Source organism: Lepidochelys olivacea (assembly GCF_965140295.1).
Source record: "Lepidochelys olivacea isolate rLepOli2 genome assembly, chromosome: 10".
Classification (NCBI taxonomy): Eukaryota; Metazoa; Chordata; order Testudines; family Cheloniidae; genus Lepidochelys; species Lepidochelys olivacea.
In genome coordinates this window covers 66,508,969-66,522,603 of record NC_140420.1, presented here as the reverse complement: position 1 = coordinate 66,522,603, position 13,635 = coordinate 66,508,969, and the positions used below count along the sequence as shown (strand labels likewise).

Genomic DNA, 13,635 nt, shown 5'->3' with positions numbered 1-13,635 from the left:
AAATCAGCCCATGTAAGAGAGGGGACCGTGTCTTTTTACTTTTCTCAGGAAGAATCTTTGCAATGGAAAACATCAAGCTAATAAGTTCTTAATGGCTGTTCCACAACAAACTCATGAACAGGAAAAAAGTGAAGAATATATTACTGAGAGGCTACAATATAATTGTGAAAACAGTTTTGAGGGGGGAAAATGAACCTATTAATGGATAAAGCTGAAACAAAGTGCTTTAAACTTTGATAAGGTCATTTCAATAATTCCAAAACAAAATTGTTCAGATATTTTGTTTCACAGTGAATTTCAACTTTTCGTTCCAATATGGGACAAAAGGAAATTTTGAAATGTCAGAATTCAAATTCCAAATTAGGTTGAGAATTGTTAAATTCCAAGTTTTGACCAGCTCTCAGCATAATTCATGAACATCACAGTCTTATTTCTCTCCTTTGATTTTGTGGTTTTATTTTTAAAGCCCATACGGAGGAGGAATCTAGCTGTATACAAAAAAAAAAAAAAACTTCATCACTCTTGCCATGGGGTGTCCAAACGCTGATGCAACCTTCTTTTAAGAGTTTCCAAAACCATCCCCCAAAGGAGCAAGTAAATAAACTTTTGCTCGGGTGCCCTGTGGGGTTGCTCCCACTAGGTATTTCAGTCCACACTCTCAAAGATATTTGAAGACACCTTCTCAGGGGTTTGTTTTGTTCATTTGAATCACTGCTTGTAGCATTCTCTTTCAAATTATACTACTATATTTTGCTTTTCTTAACATTTGATTTTGATGTCTTAATGATGTTTAACTGAATTGTACTATACTTAATAAGTAGTGTCCCAACCAAAGCAAAGGAAATGACATGGAAGACTACAAATAAAATTAGCTTTTTTGTCATGTCATTTATCCATTATATGTTTATTACAGGCTAGCTTTAAAGTTAGACTTAAAGTATTCTTTTTCAAGAGTTTACATATTACATCTAATTTTCAGTGACCTACAAGTACAGTTAATTTTATTTCTCATAGGATACCCAAAGAAATGTTCACGGAGCCATCTTGTGGAGACAAGGGTAAAAATAACCCTAAGAAAAATTATATTGTCGGCCAGTTACAAAATAAAATCAAATTATATAACTTACAGCAGTGAGCAGCAGTGATACTGTAGTTGTTGAGAACCAACTTGTTCTTTCACTATAAGACTTATGCACTTAGAAACTTTCCACAAACAAAAAACATATCACTAGCGATATTTCTCATGACTACTCAGCTAAAGTTGATTAATTTTTTAATTAAAAATGACCTGTGAAAAACTGTTCTAATATTGCTTTTGGAGTGCTGTTTGTTGCACTTACATAAACTCAAAATGGGTTATTTTTTAAAATAAACTTAACTTGCGGTTGATTTTCTTGTCAATGGGAATAAACGCAGTCTACACCCACAGGTAAGAACCCTCACGTTTCGCATGTAAATTATGGGCTGAACAGAAAAATATGTTTGTACAAATAAACTTGTGCAAAACCACATTGGACCTTAAATTATATGATTTTGCACCTTCTCTGGATGGTACTTCCCAGAAGCTACTGTAGATTTCTCAGCATATTGGTAGCTTTTGGAATTCAGGGCTGTCCTTAGGAGCTGAAAAATGTGTGTGCAATTCTCGGCGGTATCAAGCCCATGCCTGATGCAACTGTGCATGTTCTTATACTGGGGCGGATATTGGCAAGGGTGGCTCTTCGCTATCTTTTATGAACTTTCCTGCTTCTGAGTTAGCTCTGGCATAAAAGTTAGAGCAACCAAAGAGCTGTCCTAATGTACAAGGGCTAGAACAGCCCCCTACAGACTGTTGCACTGGCCCAAAATCTGTTCAGCACAACCCTCCACCCCAGAACAATTCCCCACCACTCCTCTGCCAGCATCCCAGGAGGGGTTTTATATCAGCTGCCTAGGATTTTTTCCCCTGCCAGAGAAATCCTCAGCTGCGCCTTTAGGACAGATTTAAGGTCACTTTGTGACACTCCGGCTCCTTAAAGTGACACAAGCAAGACCAAGTATCTAGCCCTATATGCAGTACAGTAAAATACTATAGTCAACGTTGAGTTGGGTTTTGCACTTAAAACAGGAATCCACTATAAATTAAGTGCTGCCACTGGACTTCCAGAGAGTTGGGACTGAGCATTATAGAAAGTAGGGAAAGAGGCTCCTTTTCAAATACTGTATACATCCTTTTCATCTGACCAGTATAGTATGGTCTTTGGGCTCTCCAGCTGCATTACTGAAATTGAAAAAAAATGAATCAACAGGCTTCTTCCAGACATGGCAAACAAGATGTCAGGAGGTTGAGGATAATATCTAGAGCCTATAACATGAGTAGTTGCTACATCAATTGTTTGTTTGCAAGGCCTTTTCTACACTAGAAAGGGTATACTGGTATAGCTAGACCAGCACATGCTCCTAGTGAACACACAGCTTTTATCACAAGAGTTCTTTTTCTGGTATAGCTTATACTAGCTCCCAATTAAAATAGCTACACTGGCAAAAGGACTTTGATGATTTAACTGTGTCTACATTAGGGCTTTTGCCAGCATAGCTATGTCGGTTAGGGATGTGAATTTTCTCACACTCCTGACATAGCTATACGACCAAAACTTTTAAGTGTAGACCACACCCTAGCTGAGGGTGCTCTTGTACCCCAATAGCTCCTGCACTACCACATGGGGTCATTGGGTAGCAGCAGTGTTTTGCCTGTGGCTGATTAAGATGCTCTTGTTTGTATTTGAAGTTCTTCACAGTGATTCTTGAATTTCTGGACTTTTCGACTCAGTTGCTGCCATACACGTCACATGACTACCTTGAAGACCACTTAGGCACCACAGCTGGAACAAAAATTAAATGCACACCTGTGAGATACCATCAACATAGTACATCTGTTCTGAAGGAACTGTATTGCCTTATGTACTTTCAGTGGTAATTCAGGTGATTAAATTTGATGTATAAGGCTCTAAATATGTTGGATTGTAGAGAACAGAGCTCATCTCTCTTCCCCCATGCAGCAGTACCAACACCAGCTAGGGTGATACGAAATGAGGCAGCTGGTAGCAGAACATTTTAAGGCCTTGCTCACACTGAGATTTCAGCCACCAGTGTAGCTGTACCAGAGTGAACAGGAGTTAGGCCAGTATAACAGTCACTCAGGGGTGTGGATTTTCCATATCCTTGAACAACGTAATTATACCGACATACGTTGGTAGCACAGACCAAGCTTCAACTACACTAGAGCAGTGTGATCCGAACCAGTGAAGTTTACTGCAGAGTAAGCTGTGCCAGCAATACACAGTATCTATGCTAAGGATTTACACTAGTGCAGTTATACGAATGTCTGAAAATCAAAGGTAAACAAAGCCTAAAGAAATAGAATATGCTACCCCACTGGTCTGACAAAGACCAAGAGAATCGTGCTTTGGAACACATGTAAGGCCCACCACTTCCCACAGCCACTTGTTATTTATTCTTCAGAAAGTCCTTTTCTTTTGGTGCTTCAAAGCTAATCTGCCTATACAATCACTGACCTGGTTTTCAGAGGAACTGAGCACCACAACTCCCACTGAACTCAATGGAAACTTATTCGGCATCTCTGACAAATCAGGTTTTTCAATTAGATTTTGTATACGTGCCCTGGGAGGTGTCAAACACTGAAAATTCCTAACATATATTGATATATAAATGTGTTGGCAAAAATTAATTCATTAAATAAAATACAAACGTCTCATTTTATATTTCATTATCTAATCAGTGTTAAAATATCATCACTGAAGTCAACTTGTTTCTGATTTTCCAAGTTCAGACACAATACCACGATGGTTGAACTCAGAGCAAGATATTGCCCCCATCACCACCAATAAAAGAAAACCCTCTCTCGTCTAACTAAAAATGGTTTTACTAGTACCTGCTTGTTTCCATACAGTAATGCTTCTTAAGACCACTTCTGATGCCTTAATTTTATTTTCACATTTATATATCACCTAACAGGTTGCATCCAATAATGTTTAAGGAAATAAATCCATCAAATTGAGTCATTTCCTTGTAAATCGTCATAACTCACTGATTATTCTATAATTCCCACACATCATCGTTGGATCAACATAAGTATGCAGGCTGATATTAAAGATCTGAGCTAGAGTGCAGAATTAAAATTTTATTTTAATATACAGTTTGTCAGAAGTAAACCGTTTTAATTTATGTTTTATCATGCCAGCCTTTTAATCTAACAGTGCAGCAATTCTGCTCCTACTGGTAGCGAACCACTGTTTCTAGATAATTTAACCAAAAATTCAACATGATATATGCTTCAGAAAAGGTTTGTTCTCTCAGGCCACGTCTACACTACCCGCCACATCAGTGAGTAGTGCTCAATCTATCGGGGATCGATTTATCGTGTCTAGTGTAGACGAGACAAATCGATCCCCGATTGCTCTGCCATCAACCCACGGCAAGAGGCAGAAGCGGAGTCGACGGCAGAGCAGCGGCCATCGATCCCGCGCCACAAGGATGCAAAGTAAGTGATTCTAAGTCGATCTAAGATACGGAACTTCAGCTACAAGAATAGCGTAGCTGAAGTCGACGTATCTTAGATCGATCCCCCCCCCAGTGTAGACCAAGCCTCAGAGAACAGGTGATATGAATAGTAAACACTTGCTGTCATGAGGCGGGTCAAAGGTCAAATGATTTAATTTTGTCAGTAGTTTCGTTCTCTCGCCCTTTTAATTTTAAATATGCCCATGTATCAAAAAGACTCCACTGTACAGTTCAGAACTACAGAAAATATTTTTTTCCTTGAGCCAGAAAGCATACATTTGTCTCTTATGTACGCTAGAACTGTTATTTCCCTAATAAATGCTATCTTGTTTTGACAGCCAAGAGCGAGTTGTGTTTTAACTACACCCCTGAACTGTACTACAGCTTTGAATAGAACAGGTCTGCAGTACAAATTGAGGATACATGTGTTGTCCCCACTTCAGATTAAAACAGTTTCTTAAGGTACACATCTATAATGAGGACCCTTGACACAGTTACTATTCTGGAGATAGGCTCAAAGCCTGGAAGCAAACTGTTTTCAGGAAAAGCATACAGTATTTGTCTTATCTGAATGGTGGGTGACCACGTGCTACTAATTGAGAACTGATTCTGACTCCTTACTTTTGGACTTGTGCTTGTTACAGTACATAAGGAAACTGGATTGGGAGCAAGAGTTAGATCTGGAGTATCGGGTATTCAACCTGTGTTGTATATATCGTTAACACTCTGAAGAAAAGGAGGCGGTTTCAGTTTACATGGATTTTATTTTAAATCGTACATTTTATTCAAACCAGCTTTTAGCCTAATTCAAGATCCCTAATACGTACATTGAATTTTAAATACAAGTTAAAACAGATAACTATTTCAAAGTTCATTTTACATAACTATCCATGTAAATTTAGGACTAATACCTACTGTTTTCTCCAGATTACACCCAACTAGATCAAGCAAAAAAAAACACTTTAGTAGAGGGCATAAGAGATCATTTAAAACTGATGTAAGGGGTAAATTCTTAGAATCCTAATCTGGGTTTGACATTAACAGCCCTAGATTTGAAAAGGGGTTGTTGTCAGGGATCTGGTAGTATGTAAACCAATTTGATTCCTAGAGGTGACAGGCAATACAACTGTTCAAACAAATGCAATTTATGAAAGTAACTTTACATGTATACTATACCTTTTATCCCAAAAGATTCCAAGCATTTTAAAATGATACACTACAAAATGGGGTAATTTTATCCTCAGTAAAATGTAAGCACTTCTGGGCCTGAAACACTTCCAAACAAGCTACAGTCGATACAAAGGATAGAAACCTGCATGCCAGCCCAAAGCAAGGCAGGAAACGCACAGTCAGATTGCCAAAGCGGAGGCAAAAGAATGCAACCCTGGAGACTACACCCCTTTGAAAAAGTCCACTGCTGAGCTACTGGAGAAGTCCTGTCATCTGCCCACTAGCCTACTTCTCACTACAACATTATACAGGACAAGTAGATGAGGCCACAGCAGCATACATACAAGTGGGCTTTAGAGACAACTATTATGCACACTGCACTCACTGGGGTCATAGATCACAAATATGAACCAAGCCAACGTGCTCGGCACTGGGCGGGGAAAGAGGTAATACAGGCACCACCCATTCCTTGGATACACATCCAACGTGCACCTCTGCCACACAGACCCTTACCTTCCCCCCACAGTTCTCAGCAAGCCCCTCCATCCCCTCACATACCACAGCCTTCCAACTCCCACACATCCAACCTGCACCCTGCCACACACACCCCTTATCCCCCAGTGCTCAGAAGGCCCCTTCATTCCCTCTCACACCACAGCCTCCCCACCCCCACATCACACATTCAATACGCACCCCACCAGAGACCCTTTACCTCCCCCCGCTCAGAAAGCTCCCGATCCTTTCACACACCACAGCCTCCCCACCCCAACACATCCAACATGCACCCCCCCACAGACCCTTTACCTCCCCCCACAGAGCTCAGCAACCCCCCATCCCTTCACACACCACAGCCTCCCCACCCCCACAACACATCCAACATGCACCCTGCCACATGGACCCCTCACACCCCCCCCAGAGTTCAGCGAGCCCCCATCCCTTCACCCACTGCCGCCACCCCACCCCCCAACACACTTCCAACATGCACCCCGCCACACAGACCCCTTACCCCCCCCACAGAGCTCAGTGAGCCCCCATCCCTTCACCCACTGCTGCCACCCCACCCCCCAACACACTTCCAACATGCACCCCACCACAGACCCCTTACTCCCCACACAGACCTCAGCAAGCCCCCATCCCTTCACACACGGCAGCCTCCCCACCCCACAACACACATCCACCATGCACCCCGCCACACAGACCCCTTACCCCCCCCACAGAGCTCAGTGAGCCCCCATCCCTTCACACACGGCAGCCTCCCCACCCCACAACACACATCCACCATGCACCCCGCCACACAGACCCCTTACCCCCCCCACAGAGCTCAGCGAGCCCCCATCCCTTCACACACGGCAGCCTCCCCATCCCCACGCCCCTCATACGTACACCCACCCCCGCCCCGCCACCCCGCGGAGCCCTGCCCGCGCCCAGCCCCCATGCGCCCCCCGTGCGGCGGGGTCCCCGGAAGGCCGGCCGGCCCGCCCGCTCTCCCCAACAGGAAATCCTGGCTGGGCTGGGCGCTGCGGAGGGAGCCGCGGCGCCGGGTTCCGGGGGAAGTGGAATTATTTTTTACCAGCGAAGAGATCAACTTCCACATCCGGTAACAGGGCCCTACAAAGGCAGAGACTGACCTGGAAAAGCTTGGCCGGCCCGGGGGGGTGGGGGAAAGACGGGGCACGGCGATGGGGCCTTACCGTGGTGCCTGCCCGGCCGTCGCCGCCGTCCACAACAACCACCACGGGCGCCAAAGGCCGCCTCTCCACGGCGCCCAAAAACCCCACACAAAAGTCCCTGCTGCTGCGCCTGGCGGAGGGACACAGCGGCCGGGAGGGGAGAGGCGGCTCAGGTCACCACAGCGCGTCCCCTCTGTGCTGAAGCAGGGGGACCCCGGGACGGCGAGGGGGCAGCGCTTTGAGGGGCGCATGGCACTTACCATTGGGGTGCGGGGATTATCTTATTACACAAATATCCCCGACAAAAGGGGCTTGGCGGAGGGATACGGCCTCTGTGCTCCCTACAACGCATGCGCAGATATCGGGAGTGGGGGGGGGGGAGTTGGGACTTGAGAGCCCGCCATGTTCTGTGTCTGCGCTGGTTCCCCCCCGCAGGGGGGGAAGGGGGCGCCGCTGCCCCGGCGATGCTCATTTAGCTAGGCGAGGCAGAGACGGGTGGCGTGGGTTCAGCGGCCCTGGCCAGGCGGGTGGTGCGAGCGGCAGGGAGGAAGCGAGCAAAACTCTTGTTAAAGCACAGCCGCGAAGGGGGCTCCCTGCGAGTCTGGCGGGCCGCGGGCATTCGCCGCCCACAGACCTGCTAAGGCGGGGTCTGCGCTGCCAGCCCTCGGTACAGCCGGAGCGCTCCCCCTACGAGAGCCCGCGGAGAGCGGGCGCGGGCAGTTTGCACCTCACTCTAGTGGGCAGAGGTCCGACGGCGCTATGCCTTAGAGGGGTTTGCCGAGACTCAGTGAGGTCAGAGGCAAGTCTGCAGGGCCTTGTCCGCACGGGGGTTTGCAGCGAGTTCACTGGCTGTGAAAACGCACCTTTTGGCAAGGAAGATAGCGCCTGAGCGGTGAACATACAGCACGGACCTCCGCTCCAGAGTGAACTAGTCCTGCTACTCCTGCCCTCCCCTCTGACTGCTGGACCTCCGCCCCAGGTCCCCAGACTGCTTCTCCCAAAATCTCCTGCTGTTCAAGACCTGACCCCCAACTACTCTAAACCTTGAGCCCTAGCTACCACAATTGCTTCAGTTCCTAGCCCTATTATTGGACCAACTTCTGTGGGTGAGAGCAAAGTTTTTGAGTGACAGTGAGCTCTTCAGGTCTGGAATAAAGGTACTTAGAGTGTCACAGCAAAATAGAAAGTGGAACAGATTATTAAGCATAAATAGTTAACACATAAGAGACCATCAAGATGAAGTGTCCCGTTAAGACCTTGGAAGTCATAGGACAAAAGGGGATTAATGGGTTACAGCTTGTTGTAATAAACTACAAATCCAGTGTCTTTATTAAATGCAGGATTTATTGTGTCTTGAAAAATTAGGAATTTAAGATCCCAGGCTCATCTTTTGAAGGTGTTGTGCAGGTTTCCTTTGAAGATGAGGACTGAGGTCAGGTCTACACTTAAAATGCTGCATCTACGTCAGCGCAGCTGCACTGATGCAGGCGCAGCTGTATCTCTGTAGCACTTAAGGAACGATGCTCCTACGCTGATGCGAGAGCTTCTGTCCACAAAGTTAATCTACCTCCCTGAGAGGAGATAGTTATGTTGACAGGAGCAGCTCTCCCATCAATATAGTGCTGTCTACACCGGGGGGGGGGGGCTGGGTTGGTATAACTATTTTGCTTAGAGGTATGGATTTTTCACACCCAAGTGTGATAGTTACACCAATTTAGGTCTAGTGTAGACCTGGCCTGAGAAGTCAGCTATGGAGTGATAATATTGTGAAAAGTGTTTGCCACTTTATTTTTTGTTATTTTTATAGCCATTAATAATAACTAGATTTCCTTTCTTAAAAGATAATCTTTTATTGGAATTATAATATTTTTCAGAGTGGTCTTTCTTTTGTCCTACAAATTGCCTCGGACACCTCAGGGAAACGTACAAATCATCAGCATCCAAAGATCTGAAATCACCTCAGAAACATTAATGAATTAAACTTCACTATGCCTCTGAAATACAGTCAGTTTAGTATTCCCATTTTACTGATGGGGAACTATATTACAGAGAAAATAAGTGAGTTGCCTTACTGGCAGATGTGCAGACAGAACCCAAGGGTCCTGGATAAACATATGCTCAGACCACTACACCATACTGTCAGACTTGCACATTTCCTGCCTGCGGAGTCCTCCCCACTTAACTTAAAACCCCAATGAATCCATTTTACTCCACCACGTTCAAAGGGCTTCCATTGTGTTGACACTCATTCGGATGAAAGGGGACCAGTTGCTTGTCTTTCTAGAGCTCATCAGTGCTGCTCCATGCATCAGCCAGAAGGGGTCACTACAAAACAACATGAGATACCCCCTTCCTTTTGGGGGTTTGCAGGGCTTGCAAGCAGGTCCAACCTTAATTGAATTTTTTAAACTAAGGGCTGAGGGAATGCTGACAGGTACGGAAAAACACAGTTCAGATAGATTTCAGAGTAGCAGCCGTGTTAGTCTGTTTCCGCAAAAAGAAAAGGAGTACTTGTGGCACCTTAGAGACTAATTTATTTGAGCATAAGCTTTCATGAGCTACAGCTCACTTGATCGGATGCATGTATTTTCCAGTGCATGCATCCGATGAAGTGAGCTGCAGCTCACGAAAGCTTATGCTCAAATAAATTTGTTAGTCTCTAAGGTATCACAAGTACTCCTTTTTTTAGTTCAGATAGAGACATCCCTTAGGGTTGAATTTATTAAAGAGGGAACTATAGATTCCTAGTACAGAGGATAGGAAAGAAGTTGGTAAAGTACAGATAGGAATGAGCAAGGAACAGTCAAACACTACAGAGTCCCATTTAAACAAAACATATGAAGGCATGCAATTAAATATTGACAAAATGTACAAGTGCTTATATACAAATGCTAGATGTCTAAATAATAAGATGGGTGAACTAGACTGCCTGGTATTAAAAGAGGATATTAATATAATAAGCATCCCACCAAGTTTCTGTAATGAGGATACTCAATAGGACACAGTAATACCAGGGTACAAAATATATAGAGATGACAGGGTAGGTCGTGCTGGTGGGGGAGTGGCACTATATGCTAAAAAAAAGCATAGAGTCAATAAGATGAAAATCTTAAATGTATCAAACATTATACCATAGAATGTCTATGGATAGAAATTCCATGCTTCAATAATCAGAGTATAGCAGTAGGAATATATTAGTGACCACCTGACCAGGATGGTGAGAGTGATTTTTAAATGCTAATGGAGGTTAGAGAGGTTACAAAATCACAAAATCCAGCAATAATGGGTGATTTCAACTATCCTCATATTGACTGGGTAAATGTCACCTCAGGATGTGATGCAGAGATATAAATGACCCTTGGAGTAGCTAGTTCTGGAACCTACAAGGGGAGAGGCAATTTTTGATTTAGCTCTAAGTGCAACATAGAATTTGGTCCAAGAGGTAAGTATAGCTGAACTGCTCAGAAATATGACCATGAAGAAATTAAATTTAGCATCCTTGTAGGGAGGGAAATACCAAAACAACCCACCACAGTAATATTTAACTTTAAAAGGGGGGAACTACACAAGAATGAGGGCACTAGTTAGACAGAAATTAAAAAGAGCAGTCACAAGGGTAAAATGCCTGCAAGTAGCATGGAGACGACTTCAAAACACCTTAATAGAGGCTCAGACTAAATGTATACCCCAAATCAAAAAAGACAGGTAGGAAGACCAAAAGAATGCCACCATCATTACTCTGCTAGAGACCAAAAATCATGGACTGAACAGAGGCAGTGGATTTATGGTGTCTTCTTAGTGTATGTGCAATGTGCCTCATGTGATTTATGGTTTCTTACAGAAATCTGTAATCCACTAACCCCTTCTTTTTATCCTATGACTGCAGAGGTGTTAACAGGCCACTCTATCTTGAATAAAGAACAGGAGTACTTGTGGCACCTTAGAGACTAACAAATTTATTAGAGCATAAGCTTTCGTGGGCTACAGCCCACTTCATCGGATGCATAGAATGGAACATATAGTAAGAAGATATATATACACATTCAGAGAAGGTGGAATTTGCCATAAAAACTGTGAGAGGCTAATTAGTTAAGATGAGGTATTATCAGGAGGAGAAAAAAACTTTTGTAGTGATAATCAAGATGGCCCATTTAGACAGTTGACAAGAAGGTGTGAGGATACTTAACATGGGGAAATAGATTCAATATGTGTAATGACCCAGCCACTCCCAGTCTCTATTCAAACCCAAGTTAATGGTATCTAGTTTGCATATTAATTCAAGCTCAGCAGTTTCTCCTTAGAGACTGTTTTTGAAGCTTTTCTGTTGCAAAATTCCAGGTTTCAGAGTAGCAGCCATGTTAGTCTGTATTCGCAAAAAGAAAAGGAGTACTTGTGGCACTTTAGAGACTAACAAATTTATTTGAGCATAAGCTTTCGTGAGCTACAGCATCCGATGAAGTGAGCTGTAGCTCACGAAAGCTCATGCTCAAATAAATTGGTTAGTCTCTAAGGTGCCACAAGTACTCCTTTTCTTTTTGCGAATACAGACTAACACGGCTGTTACTCTGAAACCAAATGATTCCTGATGTCAGATTTGTATCCATTTATTCTTTTGCATAGAGACTGTCCGGTTTGGCCAATGTACATGGCAGAGGTGCATTGCTGGCACATGATGGCATATATCACATCGGTAGATGTGCAGGTGAATGAGCCCCTGATGGCATGGCTAAAGTGATTAGGTCCTTTGATGGTGTCACTTGAATAAATAGGTGGACAGAGTTGGCATCGGGCTTTGTTGCAAGGATAGGTACCTGGGTTAGTGGTTTTGGTGTGTGGTTGCTGGAGAGTATTTGCTTCAGGTTGTGGGGGCTGTCTGTAAGCGAGGACTGATCTGTCTCCCAAGATCTGTGAGAGTGAGGGATCATTTTTCAGGATAGGTTGTAAATCTGTGATGATGCGCTGGAGAGATTTTAGTTGGGGGCTGAAGGTGACAGCTACATTCATGCAATTTCCCCACCCAGATGTGGCCCTCAGGCCAAAAAATTTGCCTACCCCTGGACTAAACTGACAGAGGTGGATTACTGTTTTGTGGGGCTCTGGGCCAGAGCAAGTGCGTGCTCCTGCCGGGGAGCAGGATCGGGGCATGGGGCTAGCCCAGCTCCACCCACCCAGCACTCCTGCTGCGGAGTGGGGTCGGGGCGCAGGGGTTTGCCCCACTCCCCGGCAGCAGCGCCGGGCAGATGGGTGGAGTTGGTCGGGATGCGGGGCACCCATTTTTCTGCCCTCCCCCCCATTGGCCAGGGCCCCACTGGCCCAGGGGCTAATCCGCCACTGTTAGACTAGATATGTTTTTCTCACTAGTCCACTTTGGACAACAGTTAGCATGATATTTATCATTTATTTCCACACAGGGGGCTTACCCTGGCGGGCCACGGGCCAAAGGTTGCTGATCCCTGGGCTATCTTACTGTATACAAAAGGTTTTAATTTTCTCTGAACATTATTTGAAAATGCAGTATTAAAAGTACTCAGTTATATACTAAGGCATGCAATCAAAATGTATATTGAATTCTCCTCAGATGACCAGTGAAGAATTGCTTCTGTGTAGGGGAACTCTCTATGAGCAGAAAGCTGGCAGAGGCATCTCGGGCCTCTACTACCTCCTGTGACAGCTGCATGCCCACCCAGACATGGGAGGAGAAATGGGAACTTGGGATAGTGATTTCTCTTAGGCCTTTCTTCCACTGATATAAGGTCCCTGGGGAACTTTATGCCAGCGCTGTACATTACAGCTGCTCCCCTGCAGCTCTAACTTGCAGTGGGGCCAGGCTGAGCCCCCCACGCTTGGAAAGAGTGGAGAATCATTTCAGTGTTTTAATAGCCATATACACAACGAAGCCAATATATCTACACACACTTAACTTCCTTCTTTTGTAGGCATGAGGCCTTGCAAAGTAATAAGGACTACAAAGTGCACAGAAGCATAAACAGCAGGCAATGGTGGTGAGACTTCAATTCATGGTATCCTGGCTCTAAGATCAATGCATCTTCCCCTATGGTAAAGGGTGTTGTGATTGGGGGGTTTCCTCTCCTTACCTCTACACCCTCAATTGCCTGATTTGTCACTGCAGAACAGGTGGCCCAATTCAATTCAGCTGAAATGCTGGATGTCCCAGAAAAATGGTACATTTTAAAGCACTGTCTTTTAGCTATTTTGCTCTGGAGACATAAGCAGC

At 44.6% G+C, this 13,635-nt stretch overlaps 1 protein-coding gene across 2 annotated transcripts in view; it reads right to left on the bottom strand.

The window, feature by feature from the left end:
* The window catches only part of GABPB1 (GA binding protein transcription factor subunit beta 1), a 38,811-nt gene extending 31,069 nt beyond the window's left edge, over window positions 1-7,742 (bottom strand). The window contains exon 1 of one of the 2 annotated variants that reach the window (XM_084640930.1): window positions 7,661-7,742. In XM_084640930.1, the coding sequence (XP_084497056.1) occupies window positions 7,661-7,663 (3 nt within the window). In that variant the 5' untranslated portion in view covers window positions 7,664-7,742. Of the gene's footprint in view, window positions 1-7,421; window positions 7,580-7,660 lie in introns of those variants that run through there. The other variant, XM_084640931.1, reaches the window with a different exon arrangement.
* Between the last annotated feature and the right edge of the window lie 5,893 nt (window positions 7,743-13,635).